The sequence below is a fragment of the Symphalangus syndactylus genome, chromosome 15 (genome assembly GCF_028878055.3).
Source record: "Symphalangus syndactylus isolate Jambi chromosome 15, NHGRI_mSymSyn1-v2.1_pri, whole genome shotgun sequence".
In the NCBI taxonomy this organism is placed as follows: Eukaryota; Metazoa; Chordata; class Mammalia; order Primates; family Hylobatidae; genus Symphalangus; species Symphalangus syndactylus.
The window spans coordinates 83,757,178-83,777,712 of NC_072437.2; the positions used below are offsets into that span (position 1 = coordinate 83,757,178).

At 39.7% G+C, this 20,535-nt stretch overlaps 1 protein-coding gene and 1 long non-coding RNA gene across 6 annotated transcripts in view; one reads left to right on the forward strand and one right to left on the reverse strand.

Moving 5' to 3' along the window:
* LOC129463698 (uncharacterized) overlaps positions 1 to 20,535 on the forward strand; it is a 61,784-nt gene that overhangs the window by 17,278 nt on the left and 23,971 nt on the right. The window contains exon 2 of one of the 4 annotated variants that reach the window (XR_010116031.1): positions 12,963 to 13,236. The exons of the other annotated variants lie outside the window; for them this stretch is intronic. This is a non-coding gene — a long non-coding RNA (uncharacterized lncRNA). The remainder of the gene's footprint in view (positions 1 to 12,962; positions 13,237 to 20,535) is intronic. 4 annotated transcript variants of the gene reach the window in all.
* The window catches only part of CPB2 (carboxypeptidase B2), a 53,000-nt gene that overhangs the window by 17,058 nt on the left and 15,407 nt on the right, over positions 1 to 20,535 (reverse strand). For both annotated transcript variants that reach the window (XM_055244414.2, XM_055244415.2), the window contains exons 2-6: positions 18,365 to 18,440; positions 14,845 to 14,969; positions 13,049 to 13,157; positions 9,117 to 9,218; positions 4,253 to 4,357 (exon numbers count right to left, since the gene is read on the reverse strand). In XM_055244414.2, the coding sequence (XP_055100389.1) occupies positions 4,253 to 4,357; positions 9,117 to 9,218; positions 13,049 to 13,157; positions 14,845 to 14,969; positions 18,365 to 18,440 (517 nt within the window). The remainder of the gene's footprint in view (positions 1 to 4,252; positions 4,358 to 9,116; positions 9,219 to 13,048; positions 13,158 to 14,844; positions 14,970 to 18,364; positions 18,441 to 20,535) is intronic.

The window sequence follows — 20,535 nt, forward strand, 5'->3', positions numbered from 1 at the left end:
GTGTTTGGTTTCTTTTACTTAGCTTAGTATTTTCAAGATTCATCTATGTTGTAGCATGAATCAGTACTTCATTCCTTTTTATTGCTGATTGATATTTCATTGCATGAATATGCTGCATTTTTCTACTCATAAGTTGATGGAAATTTGAGTTGTTTCCACTTTTTGACTATTATGAATAATATTGCTATAATCATTTGTCAACATATGTGTTCACTTGTCTTGGGTATACACCTAGGAGTGGAACTGCTGGGTCATATGGTAATTCTATACTTAATCTTTTGAGGAACTTCCACATTGTTTTTCAAGGTGGCTGAAGAAATTTTGCCTGACAATAAATAAATATTTGTTGAAGGTATGATTTACCAACATGGCAAGTAACATAATTGAAATCCTGTCCTACTAGAGATGGTCTGCAATATACAATGATTTCACTTATGATTTTTTGACTTTACAATAGCGCAAAAGCAATGCATATTCAGTAGAAACCATACCCATGCCACCATTCCATTTTTCAGTTTTAGTGCAGTATTTAATAAATGACATGGATATTCAGCAATTTATTATAAATTAGGCTTTGTGTTAGATGATTTTGCCCTACCGTAGGCTAACGTAAGTGTTCTGAGCACATTTAAGGAAGGTTAGGCTATGATATTCGGTATTCGGTAGATTAGGTAAATTAAATGCATTTTTTACTTAGAATATTTTCAGTTGTGATTGTTTATTGGGTTTATTGAGACATAACCCCACCATAAATTGAGAAGCCTCTGTATAAAAGAAAAAGAAGATGAGAATAGAGGAGAATGGAGAAGAGTGTAAGACTGAGTGAGTGATGAGAGGATGGGATTGATTCCCATCAGCTGGCCTGTGGTCAGTGATTACTCAGCTCTTCCTCTCACTTTGCCTGGGGTGCACTCAAGCTTTGCCTTCAATGTGGCCCTAAACAACAACAACAACAATTCCTGCCTAGGAATTAACCAATGACCATTTGACAGATAATAAATTAGTACATAAAGACATATAGGTCAGTTAATGGGGTTGCTAAAAAAAAAACATATAAGACACATGAAGGGAAAATTTTAAAACAAGATGTCATTTTCATAACCATTACAAACATATCAGAGAGCTATCCATCTCAGTTTTTACTCCAATCTCTATAATGTATGTACAGTTTGAACCATAGCCAATGACAATAAAGTATTTATCCCAACAGTAGGTACTGTTTAGATACTCTCTGCAACCCCAAATTGTATGTCAGCCTAAACCTGCAACATTAATTTAAATTTCAAATTCCACAAGGGGATCTTGAGCACCAATTATGTTGACCAAACAATATACCAGGTTATGGGGAACAAAAAAATTACTTTAGAGCTGGTCTCTGCCTTCAGAAAGCTAATAGAAGTGATAAGTTGGAAAGGGAAAAGCAGCAATTCAATGCTATTAATATAAGTATGATAACAAACAATGGCAAGATGTACCAGGTGGCTCAGAAAAAGGATGGTTAATTCTGTGGAGTGTTTGGGGTTGGAACTCCTGAAGAGCAGGTCAAGGGAGCAAGAAATTGAGGGTTCGGGTGAATTTGTGATGGGACCAATTAGTGAAGAAAGTGTTCCTGGAAAAGGACTGATAAAATGATGTAGAACTGCGTAGGAACTAGAAATCTACTAAGGTTGAAAAAAAAGCAGTCATAGTAGGGGTGAGAAATGAGAGAAGACAGGAAATTAAGAAGTTACATTGCTAGATGGCTTATTCTAACCTTCCTTGTTGCTGTCCATGGCCATATTCTGGGTCTAAGGATCAGCAAAACATTACTTCTGAGATCCAGAGGATGGCTACAGGAGAAATTTGCTAAAGAGGAGTTGAGATGAGGTTTAGTAGAACAGAGAACAAGGAACTGTGAAGATATGTTGTTAGATGACTCTCACACATGGACTTTGAATTCACTCAGAATGATGGCAAGAGTTGGAGGAGAATAAAGAATCATGAACCGGGTACCAGGAAATTATCTGAAGGTCAGTGCATGATAGCAATAAGAGTGCAACCAGATTGTGTAAGTTTCTGAGAAGAGAAGGATCATTGGTAGTATCAGGAGAAGAGAATGCTGATCCACTCCACCAGGGCTCTCAGCACATGGTGATGTGAAAGAAAGAGCAGCCCCTCTACTTGAAGGAGCCACCAGGGAGCAGTGTCCTTAGGTCATGTGTCAGCTGTGGTAAGGAGGGGCAGAGAATTCTGTGAAGGCCTTGAGGTTGTAGAGCTCTAACTTTGTGTGCAATTAGATGAGAGTTTTCTAGGGCAGAGGTTTGGTAGGAGGTTAGCAGTGAGAAAAGCCATTTGGCAGAAAAAGTACTTGGCAAGTTGTGATGGTTAACATATATTCACTGGGTCCTACGATGTGACAGCCCTGTGCTGGATTTTGGCTTGGTGATGCAGTCATGCACAAATTGGTCTCAGCTCTGCCTTTGCAGAAAGAGAAGGATCTAAATTTGCCTCCCGAGAGTACATGAATTAGAAGCTTAGAAAGAAATGACTGGCTTCAAGCTTCTCAAAGTGTAGTGTAGTGGATTTCCATTGAGACTAGACTGTAAGATTTTTGAAATCCCTATTGAGTTGTAGAAAAGAGTGAGAGACTTAAAAGCTAAGATTTTAATTTACCTTTGGGTACTTTAGTTTTTTAATATAAAACCTACCTTCACAATTGTTGAAAGGTAAATATTTTATTTTACTTTCCCTCCTCCAGTGCTTTGAAGCACTAAGAGAGTCAGATGATCTGAATTAGTTTTAGGCAGGCAAGAATGGAGTTTAAATGTTCATTTAAAAAGACCTTATTGATTATGTTTCTTTGGGCTACACAAATCAGGTTCACGTTGTTGGAGCAAAATACTCAGCTATAAGATCCTTGGGCTATATTTTGTTCATCCTTGTATTTCCAGGATCTGAAACATCATAGGCAATTTATAAATATTTGTGGATTAAATAATTTAATCTTACAAAGATTCAGCAAGCAGCTTGGGTAGAGGGTAGGATGTCTAATAGGAGGGCAGAGGTGTCAGGGTGAGAAGGGCAGTCATTAGGGACAACCTCACTGATATAAATTAGAGTCAATATGAATGGAGGTTTCTTCTTGGCCCTTCTCATGTTCAGTGATAGAATGGAAAATAAATGTTCTTACTCTGCTACTTTGGACCTTTCTCTCTCTATTAACTGCTGCTCCCTTCACTACCTAAAATAACCAAACTACTCAACTTGGGGAAGGTTCCAGACAATGATGTGACTGGGATATGTTAAGGGTCTGATCAGTTGGAATCATCCTCATTTGGCCAAGGTAGTACCAATGGTGTTTGGGAATTTCCAGTAGACTCAGGGAGGTTGCAGCTCCCATCCATGGGGAATGGAGGATAGAAGATTCACAGTGAATGAAGGCAAATAGGATCTTGCATTTGTCAAGGTCCAGCAAAGGCAGAAACAGTTTTATCTTGATGTACTTAATAAGTGCCAATATCTTAATTTCCTAACTCATTTATTCTGTTACTATGTATCCGTGAATGCAAAGACTGCAAAAATCATTATCAGAAAGACACATATTTTGAGTTATTTTTCCAGTGGCTATGATTCTTTGTAGAAATCAGTGTAGAGAACATATATGCCCATTTTATAGGATTTGAAGCAGAATTTTTACTGTTTTCATTTATCAGGGAGGTTAATAGTCATTATATCTTTTACTTTTCCAACATACAATTTGTCTTATATATGGCTTTTTTGATGCAAAACCCTTCTTCAGGGACAAAATTCCCTATTATGACATATGAGAAGACATATTCTGTTTCACCTCTGTAATGTTGTGCTTTATGTTCAATTTCCAAGGGCAAAAGTGGCAAAAGATGTCTGGATAATTAAAACCAAAAGAGAAATAAATTAATTGGGCCCCAACTTAGATAATTCCTTCAGTCCTTTCCTCTACTTAGTAAACATATTATAATCAATTTACTATTTATTAATCATTTTCCGCTGTTTAGCTCCAGGCAGAAATGTAGAAAAGACCAAAAATATTTTGGTTGACTTAAATGCTTGAAGTCATGTTCTTCAACTTACTAATGCATAAAAGTCACCTGGGAAACTTGTGAAAATTGTAGATTCCCAAGCTTCATGATGTGACCTAGGAAAATGCATTTTAATAAATAGCCCAGTTGAGTCTGACACAGGTGATCTTGAGCACCATATTGAGAAATATGGTTAAGAGAATGTGAATACTTACATGGCCTATGAACCACAAGCAGAAAGCAGGAGAGATCCATTCTCTGGCATGGATTCCACAGTCAATCCATATGGCATTTTTGGCTGTTTGTTCTTTTCCAGAAACCTGCTCAAAGAAACCCCAAAAGTAGCAAAAACAATAACAATAAGCTTCAGGATAATAACTTTCATTTATATTTAATAGTTTCAGCAAATTTCTGAGATATGCATTGTTCTGCATTTCTTTGAAAATTCTCAAGGGAAATTTAAACACTGGTGATATTAAGTGACACTAGTTAAGGTAGCAAAGCTGGTGTGAATCGAAACTGAAGTTTGAAGCCAGGACTCTTTGATTTAAAACTGTTTTTATCCTCCCACAATTATGCAGTCATGTCAGAGCTGCATGTGGAAGTTTCAAAGAAGAGACCAGAGAACTAATGATTTGGGCTGTATCTTTATGCTTCATTTAGAGGTAAATGGGTGTGAGTTGGACGGCAATCTTCCCCGGGAGTGTGGAGACACACCAGGAGCAGAAACTCCCTCAAGATTTTCCTCTGAGTGCATATTTTTTTTTTTGGTGTGGATTATTTCTTTATCTCACACAAAAAGAAGCACACATCTAACTTCTCACAAACTTACCAGCAAATCCAGGGACAGAGGCTTTTTTCCCAGTATGGTGGGCTAGTACAAGCTGCTAACTCTGGAATAAGAATTGTCAACCTTTTCTCAATGATAGCCTTTGATATCTTTAGAAGAATTATCAATAACACCTCCAAAATTAATCATAATGTATTTGCCTTTAAAAGTCAGCTACAACACAATTTAGGGCATAGAGCAGTGGTCCCCAACCTTTTTGGCACCAGGGACCAGTTTCATGGAAGACAATTTTTCCATGGATGGGGCAGAGGTGGGGTGGAATCAGCGGTGGGGATGGTTTGGGGATAAAACTGTTCCACCTCAGATCATCAGGCATTAGATTCTCATAAGGAGTGTGCAACCTAAATCCTTTGCATGCGCAGTTCACAATAGGGTTTGTGCTTCTATGAGAATCTAATGCTGCCGCTGATCTGACAGGAAGCATCACTCAGGCAGTAATGCTTGCTCTCTGGCTATTCATCTCCAGTTGTGCGGCCTCGTTCCTAACAGGCCATGGACTGGTACCTGTCTGCAGCCCAGGGGTTGAGGACCACTGGTATAGAGGGAAGGGAGAAGGCTGTTGTAAAATCAAACAAATATGTAGACTTGCAATTCCAAAATAAGAAAAAGAAAGAGTTAGATATTTAGATTGTCATTTGAAACACTCCAGGAGGTTTTTTCCTAACTTGGAACTAGCAATATTTAACAAGATAGTAAGTGAGAAAGCCCAATGGCATTGGCCACTAATCATCAAATTGTATAGTCAAAGAGAACTACCTAGCTTATTCTACTCAATGCAAAGAAAATCTTAAGTTGTCTGGATTAGTTACTTTACTTGACCTTTCTAAGTCCTGGGCCAATTTTCTTGGCACTGGTTCTGACACCTAAAAGTTTGCAAAATCCCAAAGACTCACATTATCTGCACATCCTTGATCAAGTAAGAGTAGGACCAAACCATCCAGAATGCATGATTTTTCAACATGTACAGGTTCCAGATAAGCATGTTCCAAAGACTACACACAACATGGCTGAAAGCAAATGTCATGGGTGGATATGCCATGATACATGGTTCCAATCTGATTGACCAACTCAGTGACCAAGGGGACACAACATTTCATATGTCTGCCTTGAGTCTGCGCTGTAAGTTCTTGTAAACAACAGATTAAAATTGAGAAGTCCTAACCCAAAGTCTTACCTTTGACTGACTGAAGAGGGTCACCTATCACAATTTAGATAATATTGGGATACTGTGCATAAATTATATGTTACTAAATTAAATGTACATTTTTAGTGACTACATTATTTTCCAGAGCTTTTAAAAAAATCTTTTTAAGAGAGAGAGGTAGAAAACAGAACTATAGAGTTGTTTCCTAGTTCTGAAAACAATTGACTGTGGCTATGTTCACTGACCTTTACTAAGGTCAATTTATTCAAGAGAGAATACATCCAATCCAAGGTAGGTTAATCAACCTACTTCTCTTGCATAACATTTTGCAACTGAAAATAAATAACCAAATGGGTGGCAATTGGAGTAGAAACCATCATAATAACCCTACTGCAAAGGACTTCAGCCTTGTCCTGCTGTTTGTCCCTCGCTGGGATTTGTTGTCCTGGTCTTACTTTAGTTTCAAAAGCTGTACCAGGAAGTACTAACCAGAGCAAGCAGGTAAGAGAAAGAAATAAAAGGCATCTAAATTGGAAGGGAAAAATCAAATTATCCTTGGTTGTAGAGGACACGATCTTATATTTAGAAAAACCTAGCCTCCACCAAAAAACTGTGTTAGAACTGATAAATTCAGTAAATTGCAGGTTATAAAATCAACACACAAAATCAGTAGCATTTATATACAACAATAGCAGACAACCTAAAAGAAAAATCAAGAAAGAAATACCATTTACAATGACCAAAAAAAAACCTGTAATAAATCTAACCAAAGAAGTGAAAGACCTACAATTAAGATCATAGAACACTGATGAAAGAGAACACACAAAAAAATGAAAAGATACCTCATGCTTATGGGCTCAAGAATTAATATTGTTAAAATGTCCATACTACCCAATGGAATCTACAGATTCAATGCAATCCCTGTCAATATCAATACACTCTTCATAGAAAGAGAAAAAAAAATTCTAAAATTCACATGGAGCCATAAGAGATCTTGAAAATCCAAAGTAATGCTGAACAGAATGAGCAAAGCTGGAGTACTAAAACAGCATGGTACTGGCATAAAAGCAGACGCATGGACCAATGGATTAGAATAGAGAACCCAGAAATAAATCCACAGATTTACAGTTATCTCATTTTCAACAAAGGCACCAAGAACATACATTGGGAAAAGGACAGTCTTGTCAATAAATGGTATTGGGAAAAATTTTATTCATAAAATTCAAACTAAATCCCTATCTCTCACCATATATATAAAATCAACTAAAAACAGATTAGACTTAAATGTAAGACCTAAAACTATAAAACTACTAGAAGAAAACATTGGGAAAACAATTCAGGACTTTGGTCTCAGCAAAGATTTTTTGGGTAAGATCTCAAAAGCACAGTCAACAGAAGCAAAAATAGATAAAAGGGGATTACATCAAACTGAAAACTTGCTTCTGCACAGCAAAGGAAATAAGAGTGAAAAGAAAAAAATGAGAGAAAACATATGCAAGCTATCCATCCAACAGGGACTTAATAACCAGAATATATAAGGAACGCAAACAATTCAAAAGGAAAAAAACAAATAATCCAATTTTAAAAATGAGAAAGGAATCTGAACAGACAAAGAAGACACACAAATGGCCAACAGGTATATGAGAAAATCCTCAACATCAGTAATCATCAGGGAAATGCGAATTAAAACCACAATGCAATGTCATCTCATCCCAGTTAAAATGGCTTTTATCCAAAAGACAGGCAATTACGAATGCTAGAGAGGATGTGGAGAAAGGGGAATCCTTGTACACTGTTGGTAGGAATGTAAATTAGTATGGCCACTATGAAAAACAATGTGGAAGTTCCTCAAAAAACTAAAAATGGAACTACCATATAAGCCAGCAGTCCTACTATTGGGTATGTATCCAAAAGAAAGGAAATCAGTATATCAAAAAGATACCTGCACTCCCATGTTTATTACAGCACCATTCACAATAGTCAAGATATAGAATCAACCTAAGTGTTCTTCAACAGATGAATGGACAAAGAAAATGTGGTACATATATACAAATGGAATATTACTCAGGCATTAAAAGGCATAAAATCCTATCATTTGCAGCAACATGGATGGAACTGGAAGTCATTATGTTAAGTGAAATAAGCAATGCAGGGAAAGACAAATACCACATGTTCTCACTGACACTGGGAGTGGGGAATGTTGATCTCATAGAGGTAGAAAGTAGAATGGTGATTACCAGAGGCTGAGAAAGGGGGATAAAGATAGATTGATTAGTGGGTACAAAATAGATAGAAGGAATAAGTTCTAGTGTGTAGTAGCACAGTAGAGTGACTAGAATCAACAATAATTTATTGTATATTTCAAAATAGCTAGAAGATGAACTTAAAATGTTCCCAACACAAAGAAATGATAAATGTTTGAGGTGATGGATATCCCAAATACCCTGATTTACACATTGTATGCATGTATCAAAACATCATATGTGAGGAGGGAGGGAGAAAAAATATCACATGTACCCCAGAAACATGTACAATTACTATGTATCAATTTTTAAAAATTAACATCAAAAAGCTGCACCACTTTTTTTAATTTTTAATTTTATTTTTTCAAGTCCTTGTTTTATTTTCTGTTAGTGTTTGTCCAGGACTTGAAAAAAATAAACACCACTTCCTTCATTTTATGGAAATGTTAAATGGCTTACCTAATGTCACATAAACAGAAACAGAGTTAATTCTAGAACTGGGGTTCATCTAGAACTGAAGCCTTAACCCCCTAGAGACTGTATTTGGAGATAGGGCCTTTAAAGAGGTGATTAAGTTAACATGAGGCCCTTAGGGTGGGTACTAATCCAGACTGACTGGTGTCCTTGTGGGAGGAGATTAGGACATACAGACCAGGACAAGACTGTATTATTAATGGGAAAAATAACCAACCCCTAAATAGCTAGGTATTAAAGTTGAGGAACACTTGTAACACAAATATTTTCAGAACTCAAAGGAAAGAAACTCAAGTTTTAACAAACACGACTGGAGAAATAATCCCTCCCCTCACATTGAAAGATCGACAACCTTCCCCACAACATACCTTTAAAACATAGAGTGGGTACTTCTCAAATGAGGATCCAATGTGGATTTTTGTAAGCATATCAGGATGCCTCTCAGTTATAAATTCTATCCAAGAATAGATCTAGCAAAATGGAAACCAGAGGTTAGTCACGAAGCCAAGTTCAAAGCATTTCCCTGACCAAAGGAAGCAGACAACTTCTTCAGAGAAAGGAAAACCTCTGTATGTGGAATGCACGAGGACCTAAAGCACTTAGGGCAGGGTGTTTCTTCTGCTGTTTAGGGAAATTAATAAAACTAAAATTTTGATAAGTGTTAAGGTTTTGAGAAAGAGTGAAAAAGTGCCAAGATACTTATAATGAGGTAGGAAAAGTTAATCTTTAAACTATGGCCCCTGAAAGTTATTTTTAAAGTCATCACATTGAGTCACTGCCCCTGTGAATGAAATTCGTATCATTCATTCAAAAGTTCATTTTTATATGAGACTTTTTAAAAAATGCACTTTTCAAGATGAAGGGAGCCCTGAGCACTATCTCTATGCAGGATAAATGGAAGCATCATTGTTTCCCACTAAAGACCTGTGCAAGCACAGTGAGATTGGCAGAATGATGAGAGGCAAAGGTGGGGACAATCTGGAGGAAAAACAAACAAACTCAATTATCCCCCCAAGAAGTAGTTCGATTCTGGACCTCTCTCTTGGGTGGAAGTCCAGTTGTATTTGAGGTTCTGTCAAGATAATAGGGGAAGGAAAAAGCAAAAAAAAAAAAAAAAGAAAAGAAAAAGATTCTGACTTTAGGCTAGCACCCACTTCAAAGCAAGCATTGAATTATTGTCTGGTTAGGATTGCTGGGATTGAACTGGGTTATGTTTTAATGTGGACCAACTTTCCAGGGTCCATTCTTAAACTCTGATGCCTTCTGAAACAAAGCAATCAAACCCTGGCTTTATCTCTGGGAACTTTTCTAGAGGTGATTTCAAATAGCAATCCTAGCTGGTAAAAACTGGAGCACCATTTGTCCTCGGGTTCTCTGAGATCACATAACCAGCATGAGTGATAGGTGTGAGTGGTTGTCCCCATGCTGAGAGTTAAGGGCTCCTGCCCACCTGCCACCAAGTACCGACCCTGTCAGTGTCTGGGGTGTCAGAAATGTAACCGTCAGCAATTTCCTAATTGAAACTCCATTTCCCGTGTTACTCTTCTAGGCATAAATACATCTGAGAAAGCTACCACAAAAAAATAATTTATGCATTGATACTTTAGTAGATTTCCTCTAACAGGAAAGGCTGTGTAATATGAAGGCAGTTTAACCGACAGACTTTATTCATTTCTCAAACTAAGCTGGGGTAATAATATAACATACTTTGAAGAACTCTTTTTCTCTCGCCATTTCTTCTAAGAAGTAATTTTTGGCCATTTGTTTCTTTCTGCCTACACCAGATCATTTAAGATCTCCTGATGTGAGTCAATGACAAAATAACCTCTGCCTCCCACCAGGCCATCTTGTAGGGAGGGCTGATCAAGAGACCACCGATCAAAGGGAAAGAAGCACTTAGAGGAATATTCTGAGAGCAAAATTGTTATGGTTCCTATGAACCTCTTAGAAAATAATAGGGGCGGGGGTGCAGAGAGAAGTACAAGATATTTTCTAGAATATCATAGTTAAGGAGTAAATGTACCCCTTTCTCCAATTCATATGTTGAATCCCTAACTCCCAGTAGGTTAGAAAGTGACTGTATTTGGAGATAGGGCCTTTAAAGAGATGATCAGGTCAACATGAGGCCCTTAGAGTGGGCACGAATCCAATTTGACTGGTGTCCTTATATGAAAAGGAGATTAAGATATACAGAGAGAGACACCAGGGATGCATGTGCACAAACAAAAGGCCATATGAGGCTGGGCACGGTGGCTGACGCCTGTAATCTTAGAACTTTGGGAGGCCAAGGCGAGAAGATCACTTGAGCTCAGGAATTCAAGACCAGCCTGGCCAACATGGTGAAATCCCATCTCTACTAAAAATACAAAAAATTAGCTGGGCATGGTGGTGTGCGCCTCTAGTCCCAGCTACTCAGGAGGCTGAGGCAGGAAAATTGCTTGAACCCGAGAGGCGCAGGTTGCAGTGAGCCAAAATCGTGCTATCGCACTCCAGCCTGGGTGACAAGAGAGAAACTGTCTGAAAGAAAAGGCCATATGAGGAAGAACACTGTGAGATGGCAACTACCTGCAAGCTGAGGAAAGAGGCCTCAGTAGAAACCAAACCTACTGACACCTTGATCTTCTAGCCTCTAGAATCGTGAGAAAATAAATTTCTGTGATTTCAGCTACACAGTCTGTGGTATTTTATTATCGCAGCCCTAGCAAACTAATAGAGCCATGTGCTTTTTTTTTTTTTTTTTTTTTTTTTTTTTTTTGAGACTGAGTCTCGCTCTGTCGCCCAGGCTGGGGTGCAGCGGCGCAATCTCGGCTCACTACAAGCTCCGCCTCCCGGGTTCACGCCATTCTCCTGCCTCAGCCTCTCCGAGTAGCTGGGACTACAGGCGCCCGCCACCATGCCCGGCTAATTTTTTGTATTTTTAGTAGAGACGGGGTTTCACCGTGGTCTCTATCTCCTGACTTCGTGATCCACCCGCCTCGGCCTCCCAAAGTGCTGGGATTACAAGCGTGAGCCACCGCGCCCGGCCTTGTGCTTATTGTTTTCTCCTGTGTCATTCCAACTCTTTCCTGAAGATATGGTAAGAAAACATAACTTTTTTGAACAAAATAATTAAAATATGTTTTAACAAATATTTAAAAATACTTCTGTTTATTTTATGGCATTCCCCTCTCCCCACCAAACTTATCACAGCAGTGACAGTTTCACCTTCTATATTTTGCAAATCCCACCTATGAAGCCTCTCTGCATCGAGTTTGCTCATGCAGTCCTGCTGATGGATGCTGGAGAGAGGTGGTCTAAGTTGGATAGATGTAGGAGAGATTAAAAAAGGGGGGGTGCAATTGTAAGACCCCCTCAATCAACCAGGCACACATTCTAGAAGCATACTGACTTCTGGCTTAATTAACTGGGAAGGAATGGATGCTTTTAAAGATTACGTACATAAAATTGATTCTCATTACCTAAGTCCTAGATGTCTTAAAAATATGGATATGGTCCCTAATAGTTTCTGGGCACCTAGTCAAAGATGACAAAAATAGTTATATTAGGCAATATAGTTGCATACTCTTATAAAAAGGCATCAAGGTATTTTTACTACTTGGAGAATATCATATAAAAAAGAAAGTCCTCCTGCGAATTTATTCTTTCAACTAACAAATACAGGGAATGGCTTTTAGTGGATTATGTGAAAGCTTGCTGAGGTCTCACCTGCACATCAACATCTTACTCAAGTTCTCTCTAGAAGGAGTGGAACCTGTAAGTACTGATAGAAAAAAAACATCCAATTTCTTAAAGATTAAAACAAAGGCATTATTATTATTATTAGTTTAAATAGCTTCCTTCTAAGGAGTAAAATGCAATTAGTTATAGTGTATTAAATATAAGTGAATATATTCCTTTAATTCAGTGAGCTAATCTGGTAATTGGTAATAGTAAAATTAGAGTAATGGTCCAAAGAGACATGATTAATTGGACTGGTAATTTTTTGGTGGCAGTTTTAATTAAAAGCCCCTATTCTTTAATTTCTGTTGTTCCATAGCATAAAGTGTTACTCCCAGCAGTTAGAGATATTCTTAGCTGTAGACAAACATCCTGCAGTTTACCAAACATGATACAGTCTTCTCAGGGAAGATATCTACCAAAAAAATGAATGACCACTGTGTAATTAACCTAAGTGTGTATGTGCTTTGTTTTTGTTTTTTACCATCTTCCACCAGTTATGATTCTTGAGTATTCCCGTGGTTGAAATGGCAATGCTGGTTAAATGAAAATAGTAGCTTTGAAGAGCTGTGTCGTGGCTTACTTCATTGAGTGAGTGATACTGTTCATAGTACGATGTGGAGGCTCGGGGGCTGACTGTGTCATTGGAAATCTGCTGTTGAATAACATCTTCCACATCTGCCAGCAAGACACTAGGTGATGAAACAGAGAGTGAGCTTGTTTCCAAGCAGAGAGTGGATCTTCCCACATGGCGCATTGCAGGCACAGCAGGTGAGCATGAAGAAAAAAATCACTAAGAAACCTCATAAGCATTTCATCAGGGTAAAAGTAAGACATCTCACATTGTGACAAACTGATTGACAGACCATTTCAGTAGAGCCTACATGGGCACTAGAGAAAAAGTAGCTCCTATTAGGTATATTTTCAGGACCTCCATAAAAACCACCCTTTCCCACCATTACCAACATTACTCAATGGTGATTCTTCAGTGTCTTTTATATGAACATATGGATTAATGTACTTTCCTTCAATCCAGACTAACACTGTATTATGCTGTTTTCAGTTAAAGAGGAAGAAGAAGCAGAAAAGCCTTTTCTTTTTTTTTTTTTTTTTTTCTTATTTTTTCCCCCATTGACCTGCATCAGATGTTCTGCAGAGCCAAAGAAATAGAACAGGAAAAGGGAAGTACAGGAAAGGCATCTCATTCAAGCTCTCTTCAGAGCACCACATTTGTTAACCAGGCAAATATTTTAACTGAATTCAGGCATTCTATCACCTGAGATGGACAAATTGAAAGTTAGCTATCATACTAACAAAGGGTTCTTTACTTTTATTTAGGCCAATAAATAAAAGCCACAGCGTTGACATCAGAAAGGTCTAAGTTCGACTCCTAACTCTGCCATATTCTTTCTGATTTACCCTGAAAAATTCCTTTATAAGTAAGGATATTTTTTCATCTATATAATGGGGATTGCATCTACTTCACAGGGTTAAATAAAGATTAATAGACACAATGTCAATTAATAGAAAGGTTCAGCACAGCACAGTTCCTGGAAAACAGTACACACCTATAATATACTCTATAATATATTACTAATAATTAGCATAGCATATTATCCAGGGGGCACCCATTGATACGTAGAAGACAGCATGGTCTTAAGGAAGGGGCCAGGCCACCAGGAAGGTACTGGCAGTTGGGCAGTAGATATGGAGAGGAGATATTAGACAGGAGACTCCATAGGAAGAAGGCTAGACTCTGAGCAGAAATTGTACCTGATACACTTTGTAAGAAAAGGAAATCATTTCTAATCCACGTGGTAGGTGCTGTTTTTACCCTTAATATACAAAACTTGGGAGCAGAGAGGTGAATAATTCCCCCAGGGTCATATAGGTGGTAAGGGGCAGTGCCAGACTAACCCAAGATCTCTGCAGAGTCTAACCACCTGTTATACTTTTTAAAGCCAGACATTCAGAAATGGTCACTGTCTTTGTGAAGAAGAATTAGCAGAAGCTAAATGCCCTCCCGCAGCTGCTTTTTCAGGAGATATCAAAAAGCCTACCAAGACAAATGACAGTTTTGCTCCCTGAGTCTGGTTACAGAGTCGTCAGAGAAAAAGGAACTATGAGAGGCTTTACCAATCACTGAGTCTAACCTGCATTTTAGATAAGGGATGGAGGTCATGAGGGGTTGAACCACTTATCCAAGATCACAGAGCTGGACCTTAGGCTTTATCACCAGTCCATTTGGTCCAGTCAGAGACTTCTATGCTGCCATGGTTAATACATTTTATTTTTCCAGTAAGCAATTATACCATACCCTAGTCAAGTGCACAGTAGGTGCTTATAGTAACTACTCAATATGTATTGAATGGTGCCTACCTGCATGGAATTCCGCTCACATTTAAATGGGCTTTCACACTGTCGACATCAGATGCATTTACAAAAAAATGGACTTGTTTTTTCTTCACAATAAGGTCAGCTGTTACCGGCTGCCAGAGAACAATCTACAGTTTAAGGGGCAAAATTGATAAAATTAAAAAAGAGTTGTTCACATCGTTCTCATCTGTAGTTAGAGCCATGACAGTTTTATCTATAAGGAGTATGAAAAGGACACTCCCTGGTCCTGGTCCCCATCCACACACATGGTAATATAAACATATATTTTGCAGTGAGCTTTTTAAAGTTCCTTTCTATAACTCTAGTTGCTAAAAAAAAAAAAGGGCCTGGAACATACAAGATAATCCATAAATATTTGATGAGACAATGATGAATGAATGACTATATTCATGGCTTAACTGTAAAATTGCATGTGTACATCAGATATTTGAAAGGAAACAAAATTTTGTCTAGAAAGAAAGTTGACTAAACATTGATTTTATCTAATAAAAATTTCATGTTCTTGTAATTATCGTCATGTCATTGTTCCTTTCTTAAAAAAAAATCTAATTATGGACTTTGGGCAATGGCTTCCAATAAGATTTACATTTTTTCTCTCTTAATGTACATTTATTTATTTATTTATTTATTTATTTATTTATTTATTTATTTTGAGACGGAGTCTGGCTGTCTCCCAGGCTGGAGTGCAGTGCACTCCCGCCTCAGCCTCCCGAGTAGCTAGGACTACAGGCGCCCGCCACCACGCCTGGCTAATTTTTTGTATTTTTAGTGGAGATGGGGTTTCACGGTGTTAGCCAGGATCCTGATCTCGTGATCCGCCCGCCTTGGCCTCCCAAAGTGCTGGGATTACAGGCGTGAGCCACCACGCCTGGCCTTAATGTACTTTTTCAAAGCACTTTCACACTCATTTCCTTTGATAATTAGAATGTTTTGATATAGACTAGGCAGATGTTATTATTTGCATTGTTCAGGTGAGGAAATTAAGATTTGTACCTAACATCTAAAAGCATACACCTAGAAGTGACAGAACAAGAACTAGAATTCTAAATCTCAGATGCTTCCTCTTGTAGTATTTCCTGTTTACCACGATGTGGTGGTCGTGAATGTGCACCACTCAGCTCTTCAGTTGAGAGAAGCACAGTTGGCTGGTGTTCTCAGTGGCTGCAGCCAGCCAGTAACTGAGCCCTGTGGAAGTGTTAATGCAGGCCCATTCTTGCCAGATATGGTGTTCCCATAACAGGTGACTGGCTTAAGGACTCACCACTGAGATTGACCTAGCTCAGCCTTTCTTGGAACTGCCCTACCGTCTGAGATTCTTTCCACAAAATCCTTTCTGCAGAGGTGTCAGAGCTACGACATGGTCTGATGATGCTCCCTGCCTTCTCCAGCTCCCGCCTCTATCCTCCAACAGCATTCCCCTCATCGTTTGCTCCTCCAGTCTGGTCTTGACCTCTGCTTCTTGGAAAACACAAACAGGGAGCCATCAATTTCTACCATGATATTGTTACGGGATCCCTGGGGTCGCTTCACCAGCAGAAACCTCTGTGGTCATTGGCGCCTTTGCCTAAGTTTTGCTCAGGCCCACTGAGCCCGCTCGGCCTGGCAGGCTGCGCTCAACTCGTGCTACTGGCTTGGGTCCCATTCCTGCCAAGGGCGAGCTGAGCGGTGAGGGGTGTGTGAGCGAGCAGATGTGGGGTCCAGCTACTGCACACAGCGAGGCATGCTGTCTGCGGCAGGGTGGGCATCTTCCGGCTCTCTGCAAGGCTGTGGCTGGACCAGGTGTCCTGCAAGCAGCTTGCATGGCTGGCACCGGGGAAGGTGGTGGCACCTAGAGGTTTGGAGACGTCAGGAACCACAGAGCCCTAAAGAGGGTGTCATAGTCCTGCCTCGGGGAGCTCTTAGGTCTGAGCTCCCCAAAAGGCTGCAGTTCTTCTCTCCTTCTTGTCACCCACAACGTGGCAAGCAAGGGGTGTGTTTCAGCCCTGTTCGTGTTAGAGCTCTTTCAACTCCACCATTTGGCAGGTTCCAAGTTCTTGCCCAGCGCCCAGGAACAATGAAGTACGTGGACAAGCAGAGGGTGAGCAAGGTGAAGAGCTTTACTGAGTGATAGAACAGCTCAGAGGAGACTTGCAGCGGGCAGCTCCTCTCTGCAGCCAGGGTGTCCTGATGAGTATTAGTTCTCAGCAGAGAGGAGACCCTGGAGTGGGTGGCTCCTCTCTACAGCTGGTCCTCCCGATGTTTCTCCAGAGAGTCTGGCTGAATCTGGGGGTTTTTATGGGCTTCAGATGGGAGGAAGTGCTTGCTGACTGGTTTATGGGCGGCCATGGGCGAGTGTGGAAAAAGCACCATCAGCTCCCATTGCGGTCCACAGGACTGGCAGCCTTTCTGGGCTTGAAGGTGGGGCTTCACCAGGGACCCGCCCTTTTCTGCCCAGGAGCCCGTCTGCCTCCTACGACTATTTATGGCACCCAGGCTTTTCCAGCTGAGGGGGCCTGCAGGCCAGTGCCGAGATGCCCTCAGCAACCCCCTTGGCTTCCCTCCTGTGCTCGTCAGTACCCAAAGTCGAGAGGGGGCTGAGGCAGCAGGGGGCTAGCATGTCAGTGCTGCCCTGAGCATGCGCACAGCCAGCCAGGTTGTGACCGCGCCTAGGTTCAGCCACAATTTTGCTCCAAGATTGGAGTGAGCACCAGGAACTCAGAGAGGCCTGAGAGCGGGAGCAGGCACTTCTGAGCCTGTAGGGGAATGGGGGGCCTTATCAGAACACTGAGAGTGCAGAAATGCCTGGGTCTGCAACCCCAGCTGGGCAGCTTCAGCTGCGCCCAGGAGGGCAGGGCTCCTGCGTGCTCCTGGCCCCCAAGATCACAGGGATGTCCAGGTCTGTAGCTGCAGCTGAGCAGCTGCAGCTGTGCCTGGGGAGCATGAGGCTCCTGCCCTGCCATCAGAGAAGGGGGCGGGACTTTCACCTCTTCCTGGCTTCCGCTGGCTCAGAGGAGCACATAGCCCTAGCTGTGCCTCCCCGACTGCAGCTGGCCGTGCCTTCCCCATGGCAGCAGCCGTTCTAGATGGGCCACCACTGCCATTAATGTTTGGTAATTCTTTTCAATATTCTACATCTTAGACATTATGTCGAGATGGGTCCCTGGGTGAGAATTTTAATAAATATACCCTGTGCTTTTGGTGCATCCTTTGTTAAGAACCATTGTTTAATGAGTAAGGTTTTATTTATAAATATTTTAATTTCTGTTATTGTAGCCTCTTTGTAAGTGCACACTTTAAATCCAAAGATACTATTATGAAATTGGCTGGAAAGCCAATAGCACAAGTGAAGAAGTTCTGATTTGGGGAACCAACAAAATCATGTGATTATGAGAAAGGAGAGAAGGCTATGAGAAGAAGAGTTCATACCAGATACATATAAGCCAGACAATATACAGAAGTAAACTCAACACCCAGTGCTTATACAAAGTGAAACCAATATAAACATAAATTAGGGAGAAATTACCTCATATATTGTCGTAAGATTCTGTAGAGCTTGAACTTGCCTAGAGGTTCTAGGAAGAGCAGCTAGAACCTGGCCGCTGGGGAAAAAAATAAAAGCGGATTTTGATATTAAATAAAGAAAAAGATGGAATACATTATACTGTGAGGAGCTTTTAGGCAATTGCAAAAGGGAAACAAAATTTAAAATGTTATTAGGACAGAGGATCTCACTACAGACTCAGTGTAAAAAGACAACATATACTCCCAGTCTTTATGCTCCTAAGCAATTGCAAAATCAACAGCTCTCTTGACTGGGGGTCAGTTTACAGAGTATTTACTTCTTTCCTTTTTCTTGTGCGTGCATGTGTGTTTTAATTTTAAAAACTAAATATTTGATGCATAAGGGAATATTTATGCTGATCCTAGTTAATTATACAATGAAATGAATGCCTGTGAACCCATCACCCCACTTAAAAAGTGCAGCTTCCTTGACATCCTGAAGATCGTTGTGTGCTCCTCACTGCCCTACCCCCTTGCCACATCACCAGAAGTATCCTCTACCTTAAATTTTGACTTTTGCTCATTCCCTTGTTTTTCTTTATAGCATGGATTTTTAAACACATGTATGTGTGAATTCTGAAACAATACCCTTAGATTTGCCTGATTCAACTTTATAAAAATGGTATACTATATGTATTCTTCTGAATCTTGTTTTTCTTTTACTCAGTATTGTATTCTCAAGATTATCATCTGTGTTGAAGTAGCTAGCCATAGTTCACACGTGAAAGCATTTTCTTACAAGTGGAATTGCCATTTCATGGGATATGCACAGTTTTAATTTCATAGGATAGTGTCATATCAGTCCTCAAGTTTTTTGTATCAATTTATATTGTCAGTAGCAGTGGAAAAGATTTCCTATTGTTCTTCCTCCTTGCCAATACCTGATGCTGTCTGACTTTTCAACTTTTCCAATCAAATTTTTATGAAATGAAATCTTCTCGTGATTTTGATTTTCATTTTCTGACTTATTAATGAAGTACAGTTGTTTATATTTGATTATTGGCCATTCATATTTTTGCTTATATGTTTATTCAGATCACCTGCCCATTTTTTTCTAATTTACTTGTATTTTTATAATAGTTAATTTGTATAATTTCTTTATATATTCTAAATACTAATTTCTTGTCAGTTATATGTATTGCAAATATCTTCTAGTAGTTTGTAATTTGTCTTTTCTCTTTCTTGATGATGTGCTTTTTTTTTTTTTAATCATTTCCTTCCAGGTTTGCGTAGTTTAAGATGTCTTTCTAGATATCTGGGATATAAAGATATTCTCATATACTTCTTCTGTCCTTCTTATTTAAATTTTAAAATCAGTTGAAAATTATTTGGTTGTGTGCAGTGTGAAGAAGAAATAGACTTCTTTTTTTTCTTTTAGCATCGTTTATTATGATTTTTTATCTCATCGATATTTTTCCCAGGGATCCACTATGTCAATTTTGTCATATATCAAGTTTCCATACTGTTTGGCAGATAAAATGCTGGTTCATCAACACCATTGCCTCTTCCTGCGCAGACAAAAAAACTTCATTACCCAGCCTTCCGTGTGGTTGTGTTGAGACCTGGTGCCTGAGCTTCACCAGTGGGAATGCGTGGGAGTGTTATAGGCGCCTAAGAGTAGGTGTGTCTGCATGTGCATGTGCCCCCTCTCATCCTGCGGCCAGAAGCAAGGAGCCCCAAATGTGGAGTTGCATAATGGAAGCAGCCAAGATCTCCAAGTTGGAGGAGAGCACCAGGGAGAGTTCTATGACCTTCATCAATTAGTATTATGAGTGAGAAATTGCTCTGATCTGAATGTTTGTGTCCCCCCAAAATTCCTATTTTGAAATCCTAACCTCCAAGGTATTAGGAGGTGAGGGTTTTGGGAGGTGATTAGGTCTTAAGGGGAGAGGCTTCATGAATGGGATTAGTGACCTTAAAAAAGAGATCCCCTCCCCCTTCCACCATGTGAATATATAGCAGGAAGGTGCTGTCTATGAGGAAGACAGTCCCTCGCCAAACACAAGAATTAGCTGGTGCTTTGTCCTGAACTTCCCAGCCTCCAGAACCATGAGCAATAAATTTCTGTTGTTTATAAGCTACACCATTTAAGGTATTTTTTGTTATAACTGCCCAAACGGACTAAGACAGAAT